At 36.5% G+C, this 15,022-nt stretch overlaps 3 protein-coding genes across 3 annotated transcripts; 2 read left to right on the forward strand and 1 right to left on the reverse strand.

Annotated features, from left to right (window-relative positions):
- Window positions 1-479: 479 nt before the first annotated feature.
- On the reverse strand, window positions 480-2,755 carry LOC140790922 (uncharacterized). Its single transcript, XM_073141237.1, has 2 exons — window positions 2,616-2,755; window positions 480-2,461 (listed from the first exon to the last, which is right to left on the reverse strand). Exon 2 carries the CDS (start codon window positions 2,310-2,312, stop codon window positions 648-650), a length of 1,665 nt encoding a protein of 554 aa, XP_072997338.1. The 5' UTR covers window positions 2,313-2,461; window positions 2,616-2,755; the 3' UTR covers window positions 480-647.
- A 5,636-nt stretch (window positions 2,756-8,391) lies between these two features.
- Window positions 8,392-11,089, forward strand: LOC140791295 (pentatricopeptide repeat-containing protein At4g13650-like). Its single transcript, XM_073141789.1, has one exon. The coding sequence runs from the start codon at window positions 8,512-8,514 to the stop codon at window positions 10,948-10,950; it is 2,439 nt and encodes an 812-aa protein (XP_072997890.1). The 5' UTR covers window positions 8,392-8,511; the 3' UTR covers window positions 10,951-11,089.
- Window positions 11,090-11,131: 42 nt separating this feature from the next.
- On the forward strand, window positions 11,132-14,788 carry LOC140791296 (uncharacterized). Its single transcript, XM_073141790.1, has 11 exons — window positions 11,132-11,301; window positions 11,721-11,775; window positions 11,879-11,937; window positions 12,031-12,097; window positions 12,175-12,220; window positions 13,528-13,608; window positions 13,699-13,742; window positions 13,818-13,881; window positions 13,953-14,044; window positions 14,116-14,328; window positions 14,431-14,788. The coding sequence occupies exons 2-11, from the start codon at window positions 11,731-11,733 to the stop codon at window positions 14,590-14,592; spliced, it is 873 nt and encodes a 290-aa protein (XP_072997891.1). The 5' UTR covers window positions 11,132-11,301; window positions 11,721-11,730; the 3' UTR covers window positions 14,593-14,788.
- Window positions 14,789-15,022: the final 234 nt, after the last annotated feature.

Here is a 15,022-nt window from a genome sequence, read left to right on the forward strand (position 1 = left end):
TCTGATGAGGTAATCGACAACTTCTTGGCCGTCTGATTTGGTAAAAGGGAGAAAACAAGAAAAATTTCTTGTCGCCATTAGAACAACTTCAGTGGACTACATCTCTGTATTGCATCAGCTACAAAGAGGTGGATACATTATAGAGATCACAAACAGAACACCGAGGCACCAACTAACTATCTTGAATAATTAGGATCAGTCGTGTGAATTCTCCATATTGCACCGTCCATCTTTAATTCGCTGACTAAATAGTATCATTTCGGTGGTTTAAGTAATTGTCAGAATTTATTTCAGACTATGGTGGTGTTTTAATACAGATTGCATGTTGGCCTTAGGAAAGTCCACTTGGCTCAACAGTATCAGAATGAGAAAGAAAAAAATGTCGGACCACACATATGGTATCAAGAAAGTAAAGTTTATTAGTTCTTTAAAATAAGGCTCTAATGTTTATAATCTAAATGTTTGGATGAATGATAATGTACAGATCGAATAATAATTCATTTACATTTACTAACTCTCTTTACAGTAACCTCTTTGTATGAAAAATAATGAAAAACTAACACTAAGGTATAATGCCAATGAACAGCCTTTACATTTGGCAGGTTCCAATCCATTGTAAGACTAAGTTGCTGAGTTGCCTCCTAAGTTTAGGTGGTGGTGCAGGTGTTCTTGCCAACGTTAATTCTATCTTCCAACTGTATCAATGGTTGTATAGGTGGGGTGATTGCAACATCTACTGCCAATCTTGAGTCCATCTCCTTATTTTTTATCGATGACCAATCTGGACTACTTCTATGCTCTCCTCTCTCAATTTGACTTGGCGTATCAAATATGATAATCGGATTTGATCCACTGTCATGATCATTTGGATTCAACACAGTATTGCTCTCTCCATCGCTGCCCAACAGCTTTCTATAGAAGCTATCATCCTCTATATCATAAAAATTCCCGGTACGCACCTCCTGTGCCAGAGCACAAGCCCAACAGAACATCCACTGCAAGTAATCAGTTAATGAAGCGGACCCACAGCAGAAGGTACTACCAGGAAGTTTAAACTTTTTCCTCATCTGAATCCGCCAATAACCCCCATAGAGCAAACCAAAGACACATAGAAGTATCCCTGCTATTCCAATTATATCACCCATAACATAATTGTGAATGTTGAGGGCTGAGATGTTGAATATCCAGAATGGAGCTACACATAGCAGAAGGAAAGTAAAAATATGTACATACATGTTGCCAAAGCCCAGCCTCTCCATATTCCAACCAAAGACACAAAATGTGCAGCAGAAGGAAAGGTATCCGACAGTAATGTCATCACTGCAATCAAATAGACCTCCTATCCACTCAGGCTTGTTTACAACCACACTTCTTTGACACAACTTCAGACCTGACCTTTTCAATTTCTTAGCATCAGAACAAGGAGACTTAGCCTGTGATTCTTCATCTGATTCAGAATTGTAATCCCTTCCAAGAGGACTGTAGACCATGTATATTCCTGCAAAGATTGGTGCAGTAGTACCCAATACAAAGAAACAGTTCTCAGCAAACTCAGGTCGCTGCGTGCTGGAGAATCCCCAATATAGACCACACAAGGCATATTGAGCAAAGCAAGTGATGTGGAGGAGGACAACAACGACCATCATATGAGCCCATTCATGAGGCCGGTGAGATCCATTCTTGCAGTATAACTTTCTTAGCTTGATAATATCCTCTGATTGCCATCGACAGAGTAGGAAAAAGTGGTAGAAGAGATTAGGATGTTGGTATATGCTCATGAGAGTGAAGAGTGCATTGAGGACTTGGTTGTTGATTTCAATCCAGTGATTTCGAGAGACAGTCGTAGGAAAAGCTTCGTCAAGCACTCCTAGGACAAGCAGTCCCAGCATAGTGGCAGATGCAGCGACACAAAGTAACCAAATAAGAATAGCAATGTTCATTGGATTCTTCAACCATTTCTTGCAAATGTTAAAGAGAGAATTCCAATTTATTTTTCGGATGAAGTGAGTATGGAAACCGCGGCTAATACCAACGGGAGAAGGAACTGAGATCGAGATTTCTTCTCTTTCGTTGATAGTTCTTCGGAATATCTTTAAAGGGGACGGAAATTTGAACTTCTTAAACCACTCCATGGAAGGATTAGCCTTTAGAAAATCTAGAAGTCTTCTCGGGCGGCTTTCTGCACAGAGTAGTTTCTCCTGAAGGGATGGAACTCGGATCCTATATTCCCTCAGAATTGGAGCATTTTGATTTGTACAAGAATCTGATACATTGTGAAATTGTTCTCTGTCACCTTCACCATCAAGAACCATCCTATATTCGCTTAATGAATTTTCTTCACCACCAGATCTTTCTGGCAGAGAATGGTAGCCTTCTGCTGGTGATATCAAGAAATCAATCTAAACCTCATGAAACTTTAAAAAATTTCCATACTCTTGTTTGAGGAATGGTAGAAGAAAACCTATCAGATAAAATTCACTGTTAAAATCATCAAGTTCGATTGGATCATAGAGGATAATTATATCAAGGAATGTGTAAACCGATCAAATTCTAAGCTGAATAAAAATGATGAAACTTAGTGATTAAAATATAAGTGCATCACTCCGACTACTTACCTCTAGGATGAGAGTGCCCAAGTCCCACAAATTGCCTCCTCCTTTCTCTCTCAATTCTTTGCGGGGAAATTTTTTTGCAAGAGAGCCTTCCTTATGTTGAATTCAGAGAAAGAAGGACAGAGACAAAGTAAAGTTCAACAATTTGGAGGAGAAGAGAAACTAAAACGTCAAAGAAGGACAGAAATGTCTTAAGGAAAGCGGCCAAAAGGGAAACGGTCAGCTCACCGGTCATTCAAACTTTCACAACGGCAGGAAACCTAACTCTCGGGTTACAGTCACGCCAAAGCAATTGCCCTCCTATTGTAATCATCCAATTAAACGGTCAAGATTTGTGGTCTTCTCGTAGTCTCAGTCAATTGCAAAAGGAGGTTTTTTGCAGTCTTGTCCTACAAAAAGCCCATATTTGCTTCTATGCCCCCTCTAAATTTAATATTTATATGTATATTTTTCAAAACACACGATTTAGAGATTTAGAAATTTAGAAATAAAAAGATGGAACTATTATTAATCAACTTTTTATTTTTTATTAATTAAAATTATTTTTATTTTTTATTAAATTATTGAGACTTAATTTAAAAAATAACTAGAGTTATATATATGTATATATATATATATATATATATATATATGCAAATATTAATTTTAGAGGTCACATAAGTAAATAAATTTTTTTTGAAAAGTATACATGCAATCTTGTAAAAATTAATTGATTGGATACAATTTTTGACTAAGAAACAATCGTTTGACTTCAAAATTTCCATCTATTCCATGTTGCTAGTATTAAATTCCTTCTAGAGGACTTGACGTAGTCAAATGGAGTTGGCTTTATATGCAATAAATATAAGATAGATCACCACCTGATCCAATTTATAAAATTATAATTCCTCCAGGTTAGGATTGGCTCAATCGAACCAATACTTATTTGATCTTTGAACTATGAGTTCATAGGTGTTTGGTTGCTAGTAACCAGATCCAATTCTTAGAACTTAGGCTTTTGGCTAAATTTTTAAGCCCAACCGAGACGAAATTACGTCAAGCTGTCTCAGAACATTCACTTGCAAGAGCATTATTGGAAAGATAAGAGAAAAGAACTGCAATATCTAAACTTAGAGTTTAAAAACAATATGTTGATTTTTTCTACTTAATTAAGGTATTTATATTAGATATTACGAATTCGAGTGAGCAAAATCTTATATATATCATGAAAATCAAATGTACCGTCTGTAAGTCAATTTTTAAAGTACTACAGTTAAATTTACATCCGTAGTTATTTTATCAGGTTTGAAGTTCTTCTACCTAAAATAACTTGTATTTGAGATTGTTCTTTCTACGCTTCTTGTTCCGATTTTATTATTATAGCGCACAAACAGTGCCATGAAGAGTAATTATAAATAGTATGTTCGAATCTAATTTTTACCTTCCGATATAATTTGTGATAGAATGATCACCAAGAGTTCATAATTTTTCATTCCGCCCTGTCACCATATCTGGACCAGACTTGTTGTTCATAAATATTTCCAAGCTTGCCTTCTTAGAGATAAGTCCAGATCCGAAAAGCTAAGCAAGTAAGCAGATAGGACTATTCACTCATCTTTAGTCATACAGCAGTGAAAGCTACTGAAGAAAATATGGATACCTTTTGAGTCCTCTCCTGGTCTCGTTTTCATGCTTCTCTCTCCGGGCTTTTTGTCTCCAATTCCTTGTCATTTTATCCATGTCAGGTGGTGCTAATAAGTTTGTTATAATTATTTTATATATACACTTATCATGGTTATATAATTACATAAGTTAAGACATAAGCTCTGCAATATTCCACTGAGTGTCATGCATGCCATTAAGAAAAATAAAGTTGCCTAACAGCAAATGCAAGTCCTTTGCTGCCCCATTTCACGTGTAATGATTACCTGCACATTAATGTGTCACCACGTTACAAGACTAATTAATCCAGGTTGGATTGCACTGTTAAGTCTCCATAATATGGCATTACCTAATGGAGTTTTCTGATAATCCCTTAAACCCTTTATTCACTTTTTCTATATAGATAGATAGATAGATAGATAGAAAGATAGATAGATAGATAGATAGATAGATAAAAGAGCTAGTAAATTTTCTCCAACTAAATCTCTAGAAATTCCTTTAGTAACTAATATAGTCCATGATAAATGTAATCATGAAAACCTAGCTAAGTAATGATGGTGTCCACTAAATAAAGTAAATCATGGGGATCTAGTCACCCTAATCACCCCAGTGGATCTTCCTCCAAACCCAACATTCTTGGCTTCAACTTTGATTATAGAACCAAATGGAAGATACCATGTCTATGCTTTTAATCCTTCAGTACACTCCATAATGGAATGCTATTCCCTCGATTTTAGGTCAACTTTGTTGGAATTATCAAGATCCGCAGGCTATTTATTATTCTTTGGACCACTATTTAAATGGTGGTCCTAAGATCACTTAGTCATATAATGGTCCTTGCATGCATTTGCTTAAGCTGATTTAGAACTAATCAAATTACTATCAAAGCACAGGTTCTTGGTATCACGCAAATAGTATTAAGTGTGTATCTTATCTTAGTTAATATTCCCAGAAAGAGAAGAATAAGTCTGCGATAACTACAGAGATCTAAAACTATGACATTAGAGAGAAACACTAATTTCACATCAAGTTCTTAACCAATTAACTGAATAATTTTCTTCCTAATCCCTTAATTTTTGCACATACACCAAAAAGTTCGATGACATGCAGATTTACTGAGCTGAAGGGTACATCTGAATAGTATCATATTTAATGTGTCAGAAGTACTCTAAGATAACATAATAGTTGCAGTAACAGAAGATGCCTCCCACGTTCTCCATGGGCGTAGTACCTAATAAATGTAGTGGTTAAGATTAAATTAACTTCTAAGGTACTTTCCCCACCTTCATATGTGTTAATTCTGGGAGGTAATTAAAAAATATAGACATCAGTAGATAAAAATTAAGAGCCCTTTCGTGTGATCTTTGTCATTTACTTGTTTACGACGATCATCAGATAAGAACTCTTCATGCAATATATATATATATATATATATATATATATATATATATATATATATATATATATATATAAGAAATTAAACTCTTTATGCAGTACTCTCCATCATTCGCAAGATTAATATTCTAGAGAAATTATCAACTGTGGTAGGTAGCAAGTCTCAATTTTATCTAGCTACTTGTCTCATAATTCTAGACACCTTTATTGCTAAACCAAAACATGCATACCTTTTATAGTCACGTAATTATTTTTTTCTCAGCTGTAAGTGCCCATGGGTGGCACCATCATCAAAAGTTAAAGAGTCTATTTTTAAGAAGAAGACCAAAGAATACCTCTCAGTTGTCACACTCTCTTTAGCTGGCCTGAACCTAAATATTATACTCAGGTTGCAGAGTAAAAGATATCTAATCAAGGAGGGATAAAGAGAGAGAATAAGGTGGAGAATAGTGATGGCTAGTGTCCAAAAACTCACCATTATAAATAAAGTGGGGGATAAGAATAAGAGCATAAGTTTGCTAGATATGCCATCTACTTCTAATGGAGGCATGAAGAGAGGTGAACTGTGCAAGATGGAGAAGCAGGGCACGTGCATTACTATCTAAGTTAGCTAGTTCTTCATGTGCTCATCTTCTCCATCAAGCCCAGCTCACCTAGTTTGCGGTCGACCTCGCCGGATTTAGACACTGGTAAGAAGATATATATGTAGAGTGCAAGGTGAACTACATCAAGGTTTTGATCTTAAAGTTTCATTTGGTCCACTGTGGGCTAGTCACACATAAAGTTCATCTCCATTAGAGCACCGAAGTTCCCCTATTATATTTGTTCTTATTACAAGACATCCCTGAACTGCACTATATATAGATATATACACTGTGAAATGCTGCATGAGGTATATATTCCCTGGTAAATTATATGAAGGACTTTTGTTTGGAAAAAAAATGGCAATGAGTTGTTATTATGCTTCTCATTGGAAAAATGAAGAAGGTATGGCAGAAAATAATCAGGATTTACATGGACCTGCATGTCTTACTGAAAGGCAAATACTTTAATACCCCATTCTAACTTCTAATGTTAACTCTAAGATCAATGTAGTCAGTTTCGTTCTCCTTTTTCTATTCGATACTAGTAAATCAGTTTCCCAGTGCCCTTTTAATTACAGATCTTAGGATAAAGAAAGTCATTCAGAAATAGTGAGGTATGCACTTTTTTTTTTCTGAAACACATAATAAGAGATTAGATTCAAATTATTTTTAAATCTTATCCGATTCGAAATGATAATAGATTGCTTCAATTAAACCTCTCTCCGATCTATTTAAATCTCTTTTTATCCCATGATATACTTAAAAATCGAATTTAATCTTTTTGTATTTAAATAGGATTCACATTTAGATATAAATGTTGACTGAAAATCAGAACAAAGTTTAATTTAAATATTAATGTTCAACTCTCTCAATATTCAAAATAATATGTAATTAACAATGTTTCTTTAGTTGCTCTCTTTAAACTATTTAGGAGGTAATTAGTGCAAAATTCTCTTTTTATCTCTTTAGATCCATCAACAATTAGATTTGAATTTCATACCAAACACGTAGCTAACTATATGGAAAGGAGGGTATGGAAGACGAGCTCCTACTGAAATTATAAAAAAATGGGCCCTTGAAAAAAATTTATTTTAATTTTGTCATTCATGATGTGTATAATTTGATGGCCAACTGCCACTTTGTATATGATAGACATTACAATAGAATGTCCCCAATCCAGCTAGCTCTCATAAAATAATACTTTCACTTGGAGAATAACTCAATTTTTTGTATCAATTTCATGAACATTTTAACCTTTTTCCTCTCTCTCTCTCTCTCTCTCTCTCTGTGATATATCTATCTACTTGAGAGAATGTTAAATATATCATGTACTTCATTATTTTCCAGACAAAGTTATGATAATAATCCATGAGAATATTTGTTCTTTTGCTGGTTTGATGCTAAAGTTCTCCTTTATAATTAGCAGCCACTGCTACTTTTTTCATGTCTGCCCTTTTCTATCGTTTATATATAAATGGATGGAAAGCACTTTGGTGCGCATGCATGGCTTGTTTGCATGCTTACTATTTTACTATTATAAACTAATTAGCCAGCAGATAATCAACTAATTAAGGGCCAAAGTGATCCATTATCTCTCCCTCATGTTCTTTTGTGCTGTGAATGGGACCTAGATGTTTCAATATTTGTAGATAAAAACCAAAAGGGTTCGTACTAGATCGTTACAAATTATCATGACGATTCTTTTCCCTTTTTGACAAAAAATTAAAAAGACCAATTATTAAGATCCTCATTGGCATTCATAAATTTAATTCAGATTCATATAATATGATCTATTCTTTAATCATTTTATTTTGGTGCGATATGTAGGGACATCATCTTTCCACATAATTTAAAATTCTGAATTAATTCACTAATAATGGATTATCTAATAAAAGTATATTCCTAAGTTTACATTTATAAATTTACGGTGCCTAACTTATATAATCCAGACTCAAGAGCAGGGATCTTCTAGCCTTCACTGTTTTATATGGTCGTGTTTTAGACTATCGGATGGCGATGGAGTTGCATGCTGACTCGAGACACTTTACTTTTATAAATAAGGTCGTGCTTTTTTTTATTATTTTATGGTGTCTTTGGGCTTAATATTTTATTTTACGTACAGTGTTGTTAATTATATGCCAAAATTTAAAGCTCTCTATTCCCCTCCTTATGTATGAGAGGCATGCACCACATTCTAATGCAATATTAATGTTATCTATAAGAGTGAAGCCGCTCCCCTAAAGTACTAAACTAAAGAGTGTCTGGATTTGTTCTATCCTATGTACTATCAATTTACCCGAACTACTTGTAGCCATGGGAAGACCCAAAAGATTTATAGTCTTATACGTCTCACACTTCATAACCATCTTTGTTTAGCGTCAACCTGCACCACTTCAGACTACAGCCATAAATCCCACCACGTTCTTAACCCAATCTCTAATCTAAATCCCAGTAAAGACCCACTTACCATCGCGAATGCTCTCTCCTTCTCTTCCCTCTCCAATTTGCCCCATCTCGGTACTCAAATCCATGCCCAAATTATTAAGCTGGGCTTCTCTAATGACGTGTTCTCTCAGAATAACCTGATCTTTATGTACTCGAAATGCGGACCTTTGGACCATGCACTTCGGGTGTTTGGTGAAATGCCCGAGAGGAATGTGGTCTCCTGGACTTCCATGATATCTGGGCTGATTCGGAACGGTGAACACGAGATTGGTTTTCAGTTACTCGTCAACATGACGAGATCTGGGTTTCGTCCCAATGAGTTCACTTTTGCTAGTGTCATGAGTGTGTGCTCGTTGATTGAGGCCATGAAGTTTGGTTTTTCGCTTCATTCTAATGCTCTGAAGGTTGGATTGGATCGAAATGCATATGTTGGTAGCTCACTTGTTCTGATGTATGCTAGATTTGGAAATATTGAAGCTGCAGAGCGTGCCTTTGAGTGCATAGTTTACCGAGACTTGGCTTGTTGGAATTCCATGGTTGAGGGGTATGTGCTAACTGGGTATGGATATGACGCCATGAAAACAGTAGCTTTTATGCACCAGGAACGATTGGGCACTGACCAGTTTTCTTATATAAGCGCTATTAAGGGATGCTTGATCACTGGGGACTTCAATTATGGGCGGCAAATACACTGCTTGATTGTTCAGAATAAGTTTCAGTCAAATAATGCAGTCATGAATTCTCTTGCTGACTTGTATTTTAAATTTCGTATGAAGAATAGTGCTATGAAAGTCTTTGGTAAAATACAGGAGAAGGATGTTGTTTCATGGAACACTGTGATATCTCGTTCTGCCCAAGAGGAGGATGAAAGAGAAGTTGTTGGCTTATTCTCTGATATGTTGCTCAATGGTTTAAAACCTAACCAAGTTACTTTATCAGTCATCGTAAGAATGTGTGCTGCTAAAGAGCATATTTCACTTGGCCTCCAGTTCTTTGGCTTTGCTTACCATAGTGGCTTTTCTGATAATGTTCTTGTTGTGAACTCAATTATAAATATGTTATCTAGATGTGGTTTGGTGGAGAGTGCATATATTTTGTTCAGTGGCATTTCTGCTAGAAATCCTGCCACATGGAATGAGATGATTGCAGGATATGGAATAAATGGCTATTCTGAAGAGGCATTACAACTTTTCTGCAATTTGATCAGGATGGGCTTAAGAGCAGATGAATTCACATACTCGGGAGTCTTGAGTGCTTGCAATGAAATTCAAGATCCAAGGATCTATGAGCAGATCCATGCTAATATCCTTAAATTTGGCTTCTCTTCTTATCTTTTTGTATGGACTTCATTAATCAAAGGTTATGCTGTCTTTGGATTGGTCGAGAGCTCATTTAATATTTTTGAAGAAATTGAAGAATCAGATTTGGTATCCTGGGGAGCTATTATTTCGGCATTCTCAAAGCAAGGACTTATTATCGAAGCCTTCTCATTTCTTAAATGTCTCCAAGAAGCAGGGGAGAAACCTGATGAGTTCATACTGGCTAGTGTTCTAAATGCAAGTGCGAATATCTCTGTGATTAACCACTGCAAATGTATCCATTCGCATGTGATGAAAGCAGGATACGAAAGGCATTTTTGTGTATCAAGTGCTGTTATAGATGCCTATGCCAAGTGTGGTGATATTACTAGCTCAAAGAAGGCATTTGATACTATTCCAGTAGATCAGGATGCCATTCTTTACAATACCATGATCACAGCTTTTGCACATCATGGCCTGATCATGGAAGCTCTTGGACTCTATGAGAAAATGAAGCAAGCTAATTTAAGTCCCACTCAAGCTACATTTCTTGCACTCCTTTTGGCTTGTAATCATCTGGGTCTAGTAGAGCAAGGGAAATATTTGTTCAACTCCGCAAAATCTACATACGGGATGCACCCCGCAAAGGATAATTTTGCATGTTTGATTGATCTCCTTGCACGAAAGGGCCTTCTCGAGGAGGCTAGAGATATAATTCGAAGCATGCCATATGAACCTTGGCCTGCTGTTTGGAGATCACTGTTAAATGGTTGTCGGATACATGGGAACAAAGAGATGGGCGAATTCGCAGCTGAGGAGATCCTCAAGTTGACACCAAACAGTGATGCTGCCTATATGCTACTGTCCAATATTTATGCTGAAGATGGAAGATGGGAATGTGCAGAGGAGACAAGGATGAGGATGGAAGAGAAAGGAGTGCACAAGGTGCTTGGATATAGTATGATTGAGATTTAGCAATACTACGAATAGAAACAAAGCTGAATATAATCAAAGTCTCATATCAATATATCGTAGAGGTGAGTATAATCGAAGTCTCATATCAATATATCTGTCCAGAGATGAAAACGGGTCGGATTATATATTACTCAACCCGGATCCGGGTCCAGACCCGCACCCGTTTCATTAGTTAGCCTTCCTTATTCGTTCTCCAACCCGGATCCGGACCGTCCCGTTCTGTATTCTATTTCTTTACCCTAACGCAACTCCCAAGCCGTCCCCGTCCCCGTCCCACCGCCGTTGCCCGCTGCGCCGGTCTCCAAGCCGTCACCGTCACCCGCCGCGTCGATCTTTTCTGTTTCGAATAAGGTACGCTTCTCTTTGTGACTTTTGCTCATCTCGAGTGGGTTTTGATGTCACCATGGATTGCTTTTTTTTTTTTTTCGGGGGGTTGGGATTTTGTTAGTTTGTAAGGTTTTTTAGTATTATGATTCAATAATGGTCGTCGCTTGGGTTCCAGGAAATTTTTTCTTAGGGGAAAAAAGTTGAATATAAGATTGTTAAAGAAGGATGCTTTCTGGAAGATTTATTTTCTATATAATTTTAGTGATAAATTTTCTTTATGCATGTAAAATGAAGCTGGTATTCTACACTTATAGTGGTTTGTCGTGTAATGTTATCTATAAAGAGTTGCGTTTTTTTTTTTAAAACATTGCATGTAAAAGATAAGTTAATTTGTTAGCCTTCCGTTGATGTTGGATTGGAAATTTATTGTTAATTTTATTTAGGGAAAGTAAAATGAAGAAGGAACCGGATGGATCTTCTGTTCCTCCTCCTCCCAAGGTTCGTTCCTCTCTCTCTCTCTCTCTCAATTTCTTTTTCTATGTGTTGAAGCGTGAGCTCATAAAAACTTCGTTTTTTTTTCTATTGATTGTTTCTATGGCAGTTGAAATTTGCACCAAAAGTGCCGCCTCGCAAATTAACAAAGAGCAACGTACCCAAAACGTACTGTAAAGTGGCCAATTGCGCTTTGATATTTCTTTTCTTTTGGATAATTTTGGTTTTCTGGTGAATATTGGTATTGTGAAAATCCTGTAGCGAGCCATTGGAGACCAAGGACGAAACCATTGATAAGGAACTTTTGATGAAGCTTAAAACTGCGAAGGTATTTTTGTTTTCTATGGTTGCCTTTGTATGACTGTCTCTACAGTGAACTTCCTTAGTTGAGTATTTGTTTGGCAGACTAATGAGGGATTCCGGCAGAGAGCACCTAAGAATGAAAGGAAAGGTACAACCCAATTATTGAGCTATTACTTGTGTTTCGTTTAATTATATAGTTAGTATGTCCCTGTGATGTAGTTGTCCTACGTCTGCATGCATTCTTGTGCACCTAGATCCTCTTATGTTAATTGCAAGTTGAAATGAAGCACCCTTTTGTGCTCTAATGTCTACACCTAACAGATCGATGTTATCAGAGTTCAATTTGATGATAACAGAGAAATACATATTTTGTCACTAGCGAATTGATCTTTCTAGTTCTGTTCCTACTCAAATTAGTAAGAAGTCCTCCTAAATGTAGCTCATGAAGCTGCATATGTGCCCAAATAAGCACACCTGACTGCACATTGTAAATCCTTTGGTGCATCATCCTGCAGGCAGATTAGGCTTGGAATGTAATGAAAAACATAATATATAAACATTTATATATTAGATACTACGTTTACGTCTTCCTAAATTTTATCTGTATGCAGTGGATTGAACTTTGTTGAGTGACTTGAGTCATTGAAGCAAGCCACATGTCCTAAACGAAACATAGTTTGCACTTCTATGGAAACGCTATTGATTTCATTTATTTTGCTGAAACTTTGATGCATTTTGATTGATGAAAAATCTATATATATTCTGACTCACACCCACTTGAAAAAGAAATGTCATTTGTACATGATATATTAGTATGTGCTAATTTGTTTTATGAACTGTTCTTTTGAGAATGTAATTGTTTACTGGTCTTCTTTTAGGTCATGTTTGATGAATAGCAGACTTAGATTAGATAGCAATTTGCATAAGGTGTGGAGGATTAATGTGGTTGTTTTCTTTCCTAGATGTGACTGTCAATAATTGAAAAATATGTTTTGCATTGTCTGGACCTATCTGAGAAGTGTGCCTGGAAAGACAATTGACTGCTGTGACCTCTCTTTTGGTGACCTATTACCTTAAAGCAATTCAGATGATTTCTCATAGTGTGGTAAGTCAGACAATGTAGGTACCATCTGATGCTTGTAAAGTTCTTTCAAATGAGAGGGGACATAAGGTCTCGAAGGTTTTGGACCTTTGGTGACTTCCTTTTGTCTTTGACATGGTTAAATGTGCAAAGAAATGATATATGGTTGATTTTCTGAATGTTTTCTGTAATCATTGTCTCATAGATACTATCCTAAGATTCTAACTACAGTCATTTGAGAAGTTTTAGATTCATATAGAGATGAACAGACCAAAAAGGATTCATATAGCCAAATCTATATTGTTGGGATGAAAAGCTGGTGATGGTTGTTACTGTTCTTTCATTTGACACTTCATCCTTATTTTGATTTTCAGCTGCTCCAGCACAAGTTGCATTTGGGCAAGTAAATTCTCTAATGGCAAGGTCATTTCCTGTCCCCAGAGGTGATGATAAAGGTACTATTATGAGGGGGTTTTCTTTCATCTTTTCTCCATCTTTGGCCATTGCACGGGCATTCTAACTACCTTGTGTTCCTTTTCAATCAGATACATCAGCTTCAATATTAGAGAAAGAATATGTAGAGCCTTGGGTGAGTCACAACAACAGTAGATTCATGCAGTGCCTCATCTTTTACCTATCTAAAATTCTCTGTTTGCTGTTGCAGGACTATACCCATTCCTATTATCCTGTTACACTTCCTTTAAGGAGGCCCTACTCTGGAAATCCAGGTCTTTTCTCTCTCTCTCATGCTACTTTAATATGTTTCATCTCGACTATCTCATTCTGTGCCTTTTTCCAGAAATTCTTGATGAAATGGAATTTGGGGATGCTTCAACCAGCTCGGTTCTAGATCAGGCTGAATTAAACACCGGGGTGGAACTAGGACTAATGGTACGTTCTTTTGTGTTCATTTGTTTATCTCAATGCATGAAGTTTATCGATTTCTTTAACAATGATGATAGGAAAAGAGGGAAGAACCACAAATGCTTTTCTTTCAGTTCCCTGCATGTCTTCCATTTGCTAAGGAGCCTGCTGCAGCTACTAATAGTAACAATACAAGCCTCACTTCAAAGAAGGGGTGCAAACTGGAAGAGTTGCCTGGAGGCTTCATGGGGAAAATATTGGTGTATAAGAGTGGAAAAGTAAAGATGAAGCTAGGAGATGCACTCTTTGATGTGAGTGCTTAGTGTTTGATGCACTTACTATGTGCATGTCTTGCTCATTTATATCAGGTACATTATCTGCATTACAATTATAACAATTTTGAAATTTTGCAGGTTTCTCCCGGTCTAAATTGTGTCTGCGCTCAGGAAGTCGCAGCGATTAATACTAAGGATAAGCACTGCTGCATCCTTGGAGAGATTGAAAAGCGTGTTGTGGTAACTCCTGATGTGAGCTCTCTCTTGGATGCAATTGATCGCATGGATTCATCTTACTAGAAGCCGCTTCACACGTGTAAAGAACATATGCCTTTCTGTTGGTTAGGCAGATTTGAGATCAATATACAGCAGGGGATTTTTATTCTCCCAGTGTATTACGGCAAATTGTACTACTGAAGAGCTCATTTATGGTTGTATACAAACAGCTAACTGTTATTCTCCTTAGCCATCTGGATGTAAATTTTGGTTTTGTACATGGCTATTTGGATGTGCTTGCCTGCTGCTGAGTGGTATTAGCTTAGCTTCCAAGAAATCTTAAGCCTGATAAGGTTAGCCCACAAATATTGTAGTAGGTATGCAGGATGTGTAAGATGAATGAAGTTAGGGATTAAGTAAAGAAATTTACGTCAAATCAAATGCCAACAGAAGAAAAAGAAAGGATTAAGTAAAGATAGCAGTGGTAAGCTATTTACGATGGTAGTGCCTAATT

The sequence above is a fragment of the Typha latifolia genome, chromosome 6 (genome assembly GCF_019914945.1).
Source record: "Typha latifolia isolate L0001 chromosome 6, TyphaL0001v2, whole genome shotgun sequence".
Classification (NCBI taxonomy): domain Eukaryota; kingdom Viridiplantae; phylum Streptophyta; class Magnoliopsida; order Poales; family Typhaceae; genus Typha; species Typha latifolia.